Source organism: Syngnathus acus, chromosome 9, assembly GCF_901709675.1.
Source record: "Syngnathus acus chromosome 9, fSynAcu1.2, whole genome shotgun sequence".
In the NCBI taxonomy this organism is placed as follows: domain Eukaryota; kingdom Metazoa; phylum Chordata; class Actinopteri; order Syngnathiformes; family Syngnathidae; genus Syngnathus; species Syngnathus acus.
In genome coordinates, this window is record NC_051094.1 from 12,553,054 (window position 1) to 12,562,765 (window position 9,712).

At 39.4% G+C, this 9,712-nt stretch overlaps 4 protein-coding genes across 5 annotated transcripts; 2 read left to right on the forward strand and 2 right to left on the reverse strand.

Moving 5' to 3' along the window:
- Window positions 1-438: 438 nt before the first annotated feature.
- On the reverse strand, window positions 439-2,013 carry LOC119126641 (cytochrome c oxidase subunit 6A, mitochondrial). The gene is made up of 3 exons (XM_037257899.1): window positions 1,869-2,013; window positions 803-945; window positions 439-720 (listed from the first exon to the last, which is right to left on the reverse strand). Exons 1-3 carry the CDS (start codon window positions 1,969-1,971, stop codon window positions 631-633), a joined length of 336 nt encoding a protein of 111 aa, XP_037113794.1. The 5' UTR covers window positions 1,972-2,013; the 3' UTR covers window positions 439-630.
- Window positions 2,014-2,546: 533 nt separating this feature from the next.
- On the forward strand, window positions 2,547-4,216 carry LOC119126632 (C-type lectin domain family 4 member E-like). The gene is made up of 8 exons (XM_037257888.1): window positions 2,547-2,637; window positions 2,890-2,964; window positions 3,045-3,128; window positions 3,220-3,288; window positions 3,377-3,430; window positions 3,556-3,695; window positions 3,778-3,893; window positions 3,972-4,216. The coding sequence occupies exons 2-8, from the start codon at window positions 2,892-2,894 to the stop codon at window positions 4,123-4,125; spliced, it is 690 nt and encodes a 229-aa protein (XP_037113783.1). The 5' UTR covers window positions 2,547-2,637; window positions 2,890-2,891; the 3' UTR covers window positions 4,126-4,216.
- A 1,147-nt stretch (window positions 4,217-5,363) lies between these two features.
- pla2g1b (phospholipase A2, group IB (pancreas)) lies at window positions 5,364-6,906 on the forward strand. Of its 2 annotated transcripts, none has more exons than XM_037257894.1 (4): window positions 5,364-5,475; window positions 5,550-5,706; window positions 5,953-6,104; window positions 6,751-6,906. In XM_037257894.1, the coding sequence occupies exons 1-4, from the start codon at window positions 5,406-5,408 to the stop codon at window positions 6,873-6,875; spliced, it is 504 nt and encodes a 167-aa protein (XP_037113789.1). In that variant the 5' UTR covers window positions 5,364-5,405; the 3' UTR covers window positions 6,876-6,906. The 2 variants fall into 2 exon arrangements, with proteins under 2 accessions (XP_037113789.1, XP_037113790.1); XM_037257895.1 differs by having other exon boundaries at window positions 5,977-6,104.
- A 6-nt stretch (window positions 6,907-6,912) lies between these two features.
- prkab1b (protein kinase, AMP-activated, beta 1 non-catalytic subunit, b) lies at window positions 6,913-9,697 on the reverse strand. The gene is made up of 8 exons (XM_037257884.1): window positions 9,399-9,697; window positions 8,912-9,051; window positions 8,642-8,811; window positions 8,469-8,562; window positions 8,195-8,309; window positions 7,990-8,123; window positions 7,847-7,915; window positions 6,913-7,765 (listed from the first exon to the last, which is right to left on the reverse strand). The coding sequence occupies exons 2-8, from the start codon at window positions 9,032-9,034 to the stop codon at window positions 7,688-7,690; spliced, it is 783 nt and encodes a 260-aa protein (XP_037113779.1). The 5' UTR covers window positions 9,035-9,051; window positions 9,399-9,697; the 3' UTR covers window positions 6,913-7,687.
- Window positions 9,698-9,712: the final 15 nt, after the last annotated feature.

The following is a 9,712-nucleotide window of genomic DNA, read 5'->3' on the forward strand; positions in this document are numbered from 1 at the left end:
GCCCCAAGTATAAATGACTGAGCTATTTTTGGAACAGGCCCTGGGGTACTCATGTGGTCCTTGGGGGAAACATGGTGCTTATAGCACTGTTTTGAGGACCTCTGAACTAACTATCTATTATGTTCAACTACACAGACCGGATTTTACACTAAGTCAATTTGAGTAAATTGATAAGACCTCATTACTTTAGTATATATGTATACGTTTTGGGAACATATTGTTTGGTGGTGTGCTATGATATTTTCCTAGTAAAGTTCAAGTTAGGTGTATTCTATCATTATTTGATATCAATGAATCATTGAAGGTAATTTCTAGAGAGCTTTGAAATCCATTTTTTCAATCACAGATGACTTATTTGGGGCTAGTGACTGAGTGGATCCTAGTGGGTGAAAGTGAGCTTTACCTATAAACTAAACAAAGAAGAAATACACAAAATTGAGTTAAGTTACTTTATTTCAGTTTTATTTTGCTTAACAGTACAGAGCAAAGAATTGCCGGCTCAGGTTCTTCGTGTTCAGAGGTAAACACAGAAGAAAGGTAAACTGTAAATGAGTTTGTGTGGTCCTGGAGAGAAAAACCTACTGAGGGAAATCTGGTCCCTACACAAGTTATGAGGTTTGGAAAGAGGGCCTACTCATCGTGACCCTCATAGCCATCAGGAAGGGCATTCACGTGGGGATTGTGGAAGAGCGATTTGTTGCCATCTCCCCAGGGGAACCGCTGTTTACGAACAAAATATAACAATCAGAGACATAAAATAAATGCAAGTCAAGTAAAAGCAGACGGATTATTTAAACCCAACCTTGCTCCGAATGCGGAGGTGTGAATAAGGGATGAACTCAGGCTGTTCGTGGCTGTGTTGTTGCTCCTTCAGGTACATGTTAACCATGCACACCGCAACGCCAGGAAGGGCAACCACAAAGCTGAGTATCTTCCATGTCCTCGCTGGAGAGGTGGAAAATCAGAATCAGAGGATGGGATATTCACATTATGTGATCCGCTACCATGATTGACAGTGCTATGTTAACATTCATGTAAAACATGGTCCAGTGTGTGACATGTGAGGACAAACTTAACATGTGCAAAACCAGGTCAAAATGATACATGCAGACTCAAAATGTAATTACTGTAACATTTTTTTCCCAGTCAGATTGTTTATTTAAAAATGAACACTCTCCAACTGACGTTGCATTACGACAGGCGGCCCGAGGGAGCCGCTGTACTGCCTGCTTTAAACGTTTCCATCCTAAACACACCGATTTAAATGATCAGCCCATCAGCAGCTCTGTAGGAACTTGATAACAACCCTGATCATTTCAATCTGCTATGTGACGGAGGGAAACTTGAAAAACAGACAGCCAGTCTTGCCTTCCCCTGCATTAAGACATTGTTCAGGAATTGGTCATTTGATATAGGTATTCAGACTCCTTTCAAAGAGTCATAACTGGCTGAATATTTGTTACAAGAAAACGATAGTGACACCACTGGAATCTTGGTCTTGAATGATAATGCTGGTTTAATGTTAATCTAATTTAAATGGCCAATGTTATTACACACAATGTTATTATGTTGATGTTTGTTCAGTATACCATGTTTTACATGTACAGGCTAGAGATTTACGTACACATAAGACACCTTAACATAGTATTTCGTCATTCAAGTTTGTGATTTTAACGAGTAAATGTATCACATAATTGCATCTTCGCGCAACTTGTCCTGCAGGTTGTCGAGTCAAGGATATCAAGCCAATGCTAGGGCTAACGGAACTGACGCCAGAGCAACAAGGTCACTGTGAAAGCGTTGTCTTTCCTCGTAAATCCTGAATGGTATTGAATCAACGTGGAGTCTTTCTCGATTGTCAGACTCACCAGCTTGCTCGCCATGACCAGCAGCGGCAGCAGAAAGCTGACGACGGGTCTGGGTCAAAGAAGACCTCAGCAAGGCTTGAGTCAGTCGTCCGATGGCCGCCATCTTCCTTTCAAATGGTTTCAAACACACCGGAAAGACGTGTAAATGAAGAGTCACGTGACAGGAATTTTATTTTCGGAACACAGAAAACAGATTATTTTAGTTTTATGCCATGTATATTTTGTCATTTTTCATTTATTATTTTTGTAGTAAGTGGCTTTGGCTCCCCCCCCCCCCCCTCTATTACACGCTAGTTTTTTTTTATATGTAAATAAAGGTGATTAATTAAAGGCAATCACAATTCTGAATGACTATTTTTTGTTAATCAGACACACTTAGACGCATTTGAATATCGGCAAAATTTGTTAAAATAATTAAATGTTTTATCACAATTACTAGATTTAAATTATTATTCTCTGCTTTTTGTTGGCGGTTGCAAACCAGATACTGCCATCTACTGGACAGAAACCTGAAACTGATTAGATCAATTAAAAAAAAAGTTTGAGAATACTATAATATACATAAATATAAATAATATACATAAAACGAATAAGCGTCAAAATATTTTACCATGACTTGTGACCGACTCAAAAAAGACAGACTAATCGATACTAGCTGGCTTTATTTAAAGGGGGAGGACTTCAGTGAGTTCATGGTCAGAGTCCAACCTGACAATACTGTACAATAGTACATTTTCTATTTGACTAAGTTCCGTGGGGAAAAAAAACTGTAAGTACATTTGTTAGAAACATTAATTGTATTGTTGAGAACAGAAGTGCTCAGATGTGAATTATCTTGTTAACTGTTATCTATTTAAAGCTACTCAGTGAATCAGGATTTTTTTTTTTTAATATTTGATGAAGTCAAGTTGTCCATGAAATATATAAATGATGCTTTTTCTCTAATTAATAAGTTCAAAATTAGCATATTATGATAACTGTGAACATGCCAGTGAAAATGAACATGAATATGTTTTTCAAGAGATGGACGCTCAGTACAACCAGTTTGAGTCAACCTCTGAGAGATTTAAGCTTGCAGATCAGAATGTCTACAAAGGTAGAATACCCATGCAATCAAATGTCTTAATTATTCTAGTGGTCTCTCTGTTTTACAAATATGTCATTTGTCATTTATAGGTATGAAGAGGATATTGGTATATACCCTCTATGGTATCCTTGTGGCCCTGCTTTTAATTCAGCTAATGGTAACTGGGATCAAATGTATGTTTTATAAAGTCATTGGCATTCAGTTTATATGTTGGCAATTTCATACATTATGAAATGTTTGTCTTATGGTTTCTTCTGTCTTAAGTCTCGCAGTTAAACACGGAAATCACTGACATCAAACTAAACCTAAAAAAAACCAGCCATCAAGCCTCGGGTAAGAAAAGTAAAGATGGACTCAAGATGCAAGATTGTTGCAACGCTGTAAGTAACTTTTATTTATTTGTATTTCCTCCCAATCAAAGGTGACGGGACAACTATACAAGATGTCCATTTGGAAAAACGTGTCCCAGTTAGAGGTAATCGTGTTTTTCCAGTATCATCTAACCATCCATTTTCTGTACCGTGTTTCCCATTCAAGGTCTCAGGAAGTTGAAGTTATTTCCCTATAAGTGTTTGCTCGTATTACTCTGCGTCAAACCAGGAGCATGTAAGGAGGGATGGGTGTCATTCCAAAGCAGCTGCTACTTGCTGTCGACCACCACTGCCACCTGGAGCAGAGCTGAGCAGCAGTGCCTTTTACGTGCAGCACATCTAGTGGTTGTGAACAGTGTTGAGGAACTGGTGAGCTTCTTGTCCAGCCAGCGTTTACAGCGTAAACGGAATTCAACAAATCATCATGTTAATCTTGGGTTGTTTACCGTAGGACTATCTGTCAGAAATTTCTGAAATGACTTATAAATACTGGATTGGACTTGTGGAACGAGTCCACGAGGGAGAGTGGAGTTGGGTGGATGGAACTGACTACAATAAAATCCCAAAGTAAGTTTTCAATTGTGGAGGCCCTTAAATGTATACAAGCACGTGCTTAACAATATTTCTTTCTGTGTGTTTTCTGAGGTTCTGGGATGTAGATCAGCCTGACAATTGGGCCTTCAGAAAAAATGGTGAGGACTGCGGGCAGATTCATGCTACCGACGTACGCGTACGCCGGCGGTGGAATGACGCTGACTGCAATATCTCATACAACTTTATATGTGAAATTGGCATATGAGAGTATTTTTTGTCTGTAGAGGTATTCAAACATGAATGTTAAAAAAATAACGCCATTGCATTTCCAGTGTTTCGATAAAGGCATTGTATTTACAGTGTTTCCTTATAAATGCAATGAGGTGAGACTACCTTAACCTTACAAAAGACATTTAAGAATCTGCAACTTCCTCATATAATCACCTAAATAAAATCATCCAGTCAACCACTTTCTACACTGCCAGTTCTCATGAGAGTTACAGGTGACACATTTCATAGGTGACTTTGGGTGAGGGCCCAATCAGTAGCAGTGCCTCGTGTAAACCAACAAGTATTCTCACTCACAGTCACACCAATGGGCAATTTAGAGTCTCGGAAATATGTACCAAATTTAATTGTTTACGGAATGCGGGAGGAAGCTAGAATACCTGGAGAAAATTCCATACTTACAAAGGGACAATATGCAGATGGCGTGAGCTGAGCTTCAAACCCAGGACCTCTCGAGATGTGCCAACCACTGGACCCCGTGATGCCTGGACCAAAATTGATTACTACATAATTTCACTAAATATTGTCTGACTTGTTAGTACTGCAGTCACTGAGCCCAATACAGCCTTGAGTTCTTCAACCATCCAGCCATTAGATCCACCTTGCAAAGACAAAAGTGTTGCGACACCTCCCCATCACCAATAGCAACTGAGGAATAAAAAGGGAAAATGTGGAATGGGTTTCCCTTTTGAAGTTACATACATTAGGTTATTATAACATACTAGATTTCCCTTTCTGTTACACTAGGTTGAACATTATCAGAAATGTTTAGAGGTGTTTTTTGGGAAGTCTTTGCTGTTTACACAGCTGTGTGTCGAGCAAGACCAAAATGCAAAAGTGCCGTCGAATGGCATGGTGGTCAAAGAGGAAAAAAAAAAACAAGTTCTAACACATTGGAAAAGTCATAAGACTAAGATCCTTATGTCATTTGTGTTTACTTCTTAAACCATATGACCAAAGGACATACAAAGTAAAATAAGACCAGAAGTTAATCATTCAGTAGTTGATATTTATTTAGTAGAATAATGTAATCCCTGAGTGATTTGCACTCATTACAGCTCAACAATTGAAAACATGTGTTCAATCATGCTTGCTATAATTATTTCAAAGGAAAGTGTTTGATTTGAATGTTGACAAGTATATAGTTGTATAAAATCTTCATGTTACCAAAAAAAAAAAAAAAGAAAAAAATCAACTCCTCCCCATGTACTCCTTATCTCTAGCCCACCTCCTGATCTATAAGTGCAAGCTGTGACAATGTTGCCTGTTTCTCTGCAGGCAACCATGATGAACCTGACAGCTCCTCTGCTGCTGCTGCTGGCCACCGGTAAGCCTGCTTAAAACACATACGGCACCACTTTGAAAGAACATACGTCTGTTTTACTTGATGTCGTTTACCAGCTTGTGTGATCAGCGGGGCTCGACTGCCCAAAGCCTTGTGGCAGTTTGCGAACATGATTAAGTGTGCCCAGCCAGGAGTTAACCCTCTGATGTACAACGGTTATGGTTGTTGGTGTGGCTTTGGGGGTACAGGAACCCCACGGGATGACCTGGACAGGTAAGGAGCAGAAACCAAAAGCTGAATTCAAGCAGAGGTGTCCATAAGGTCCAGAAACTCAAAACCCTACCACAGTTTGGGTTTAGCCACATGTGCGACTAGTCAAGCGCTGTTTACCTGCTTGAGTAGAATCACCTGTGGCTAGATCTAAACTGTGGCATGGTTTTGACAAACTGGATCTGGATTTGATACCTCTGCATTCAAGTTGTGACAATGAAAAACGATCAGGTACTATTCTATAATAAAAAAAATCCAATCCACTCGTTTTAGGTGCTGTTATGCCCATGACAAATGTTATGAAAGCAGCAGAAAGAGTCCTGGGTGTGGGAGCATTGCTGATCTTCCATATGTCCTGGTTTATGATTTCTCCTGCTCAGATAACCAAGTCACCTGCCCAGGTGAGTCTGTGACCCAACTCAAGATTATTCTGACATTTAATATGCTAAGGAAAAACTGTAAATACAACAGGTTGAGTGATTAATGCAGAATTCAGCTAAATGTCATAATCGGCCACAACATCAACAATAATCATTAAGGCCCGATCGATATGGATGTTCTTTGTATGGAAAAATAATAGATTAATCAGCGATTAATTTACAAAATGTATCATGCCTAAATTATTTTTTGCACCCAATGCCTTTTAATTATATTATAATATTTGCTATTATACATATTACCCACCAATAGTGGGAGTTAACTGTAAATACATTTTTCAAAAATATAACATCCCTTTTTAATTCCCAGAATGCATTGCGCGGTGAAATGAATTTATTTGAATAATGGTCATGAGATTGTGTTACCAGCAGTTGAATGGGTGCCATATTTAACATTTATATTTGCTGTATATTGCTGACCTGCAGGTCAACGAACATTTTGCAAATATATAAAAAAATAACAGTTAAGTGACTTTTAGTCTTCATTTCTACTCAAATATTTCTTTACAGTTGTTCTGTTGGACCGTGTGTGTACTACTGCTATGCATAAACAGTTTACTTTGGTATTAATGGAGGTACATGACGTAATGTTTCTGATGTGTCTCCGTAGCCACAAATGACAAGTGCCAGGCAGCCGTGTGCGAGTGTGATCGCGTGGCAGCTCATTGCTTTGAGCAGGCTGAATTCAACTCTGAAAACAAGGACCTGGATCCAAAAGTCCACTGTGTCAACTGAGTAACAATCAATAAAGAAGCAAGTTTGCACCGCACCATTCTTATCAAAATGCATATTTATTTCTTGTTTCGACAAACAAAATGAACATTTAGAAATGAATCAGGATAGATTAGGTGTACATATAAGCCTCCATACCACAAAAGCAATACAAATTTATAGCTTTGGTTTGAGATTCGAGGCAACTTGGACTCAATTTGGTTCATTGAGCCAAAAGGTTGCGCAATAGTTCTCATACTATCACACATGGATTTGAACACACCTAAAGAAAATGACATGGGAATGTTATTCAATCGATCGTCAATATGGTCAGACTTGTTTTTGTGCGCATTCCGCAAACAAACCTGTCAGATCATGCAAATGCACAATGCATGTATCAGCCATTGGAAAAAAAAAACATCACTTTTACCCAGGATGCACAACCTTTCGACATTACAGTCTTTTATAAAATCAATATGTTTAACAATAAACATCAACTTCAATTGGCTATTTGCTAATGAGCTGACTTATAAACCCTCGGCATTGACTGAAATGCTGTCAAAGGGATGATGCCCGTTTATGGTCAAATAAAGGAAAGGCATATGTAAATTACAGCATGAGCTTTCATTTAGATTGAATTCAGATTCATCAACATACACACATCATGAATCTGACGGTGATTATACAGTATTCAAATTGTGTGTGGAGTTAAATAAAAAAAAATCTATGCATCAATTTAAAAAATAAGGCCCATTGTAATAAAAACAAAAAGAAAAGGAAATATCAAATTATGAAAACATCAGCAGCCACTACATTTTCATGACAATGATCTCTAGCTATACGGGCTTGTACAGAAGAGTAGTCACATACTTCTTTTTGTATCTGTGTGTTGCACTCAGAACCATTACGCCATCCTAGAACAAAACACAATGCTTGTTATTTAGGAAAAGAGCCTCACAACAGGGGTGCAATGATGATGTGGATGTTTGTGTTACCTTAATGGAGAGGGCATATAGGTGATTCAGCATCACGTGGTTGGGCTCAGGAAGCAGGGTTGGGTCACACTGAGAAGAGAAGATTGAAATGAGAGCATAATCCATTTAAGTTGGACATAACAAATGGTGAAGGTGCAACATACTGAGATGCCCGTGTCTTTGTTGAGCAGCACTTGGAGCAAGTGTGGGGGTAAAATAGGCGGATGTTTGAGCTTGTCTTCTGGCTTGACGACGTAAGCGTCTTGTTGGTACGGACCAGGAGGAGAACTGGACAAGTCTGATTGGGGGGAAAAAAAAAAATAGCACACAAAGGACTTGATAGAAACAAAACTGCAAAGTGACTATTACCGGAGATGTCTGCAGAATCTTGAGAGTCAATTCGGAGGGCATCGAAGACTTCAAAATCAGTTGTCTTCACCTGGATAATGTTATTAACGGTTCCGGTTTTGGTTGTGATCACGGCCTGTATGAGCATATGGAGGAAATCACTGAAATGCAGTCAAAGTTTGAGTTTTCATGCTAACTCATAGTATCCTTTTCATCCTTCCAAGTAATAAAATAAATGTAACGAAAATTAAAATACTGATTTAAAAAAAAAAAAAAATCAAGTTCATTTCCTTACCCCTGTTGGATCTAATGTCCACTGTCCGTCTACACAAAATTTGTACTGGTGTTCTCCCTCGGGCAGGTCCATGATTGCCACAAAGTTGTTCTTGCTGAGTGAGAGATTACACGTTCATCAACAGATTAATTCAATAATATCTCTTAAAGAAGTTGCAACGTTCACAGTGCCACCTTCTATTGAGAGGGATCTTGGTGGACCAGTTGTTAAATGAGCCAGACACAAAGACCTCTTTGGCGCTGCCGGCCCAGCGGAACACCGTTGGCCTGGCAAGGGTCGGACATTTGTTTTCGCTCTCCAGGTCCTGCTGCCAGGCCAGAAACTCCTGTTCCTCCTGTGGTGCCTGGACCCAAGGTTGGTTCCATAATAATGAGGACATTAAAGAGCTAAACGCTACACACAGCATTGTCATTGGCTTTAATTTTATTGCACAAACGTGTTACCTTTGTATCCTCCCTCTGGAATATATCTGCATCCTCTGTGCTGTCTATCAGGATGTTGGGACGCGCCTCCTTGCCTCTTTCACTCTGACTCCCGCTGGCTCTGTCACTATTGCTGTTCCCCATTTTAACAGCATCTAACACTGGAAGACACAAATATTCATGATAAATACTCACTGACTACTTAATTAGATGAACTTTCACAATCCAATAAAATACAACAAGAACTTTATTGAAAAATCTACCATCACAAAAGGTAGCACCTTGCAGGGGGTACAAATAAATTGACATTTTATTAGTGTCCCACGAGATCTTTTTTATTTTCTCGCCTTGGCATAAAAATAAAGGGGGAATGAATATCACTGTAGAGTGCATGATCCTGGACTGGCCACTAGGGGCGCTTTGAGACGTTCCTTCTGGCCTAACGCAACAACAATCGGGAACCAAGTAACGATGTATGCTATTCTATTTAATATAGTTTGTTACCTACCTAAAGATTCTTAGTTGACGTCTGGATTTATGCAGTCTTGGGCCGAAGAGAGGAGTGAATGGAGACGTGAAGTCCTTTTTTGCCGTTGTTTCCGGTCTTTGAGCAGCACTTTTCTCGTTTCAAGAACAAAACAGACGTGCACCCAGTGTAGACCTAAAGTAACCTTAAAGAGTGATACGAGACGCTTTTTTCAGCCTTTCCTCTACTTCGATTACGCGCCCCGTGATCACGACCATCGCGTACGGACTCGTTCCGTGGGGGGGGCTTTATTTGCAGTTGTGTTCATTTGCGAATACACGCCTCTTCCGCTGAGT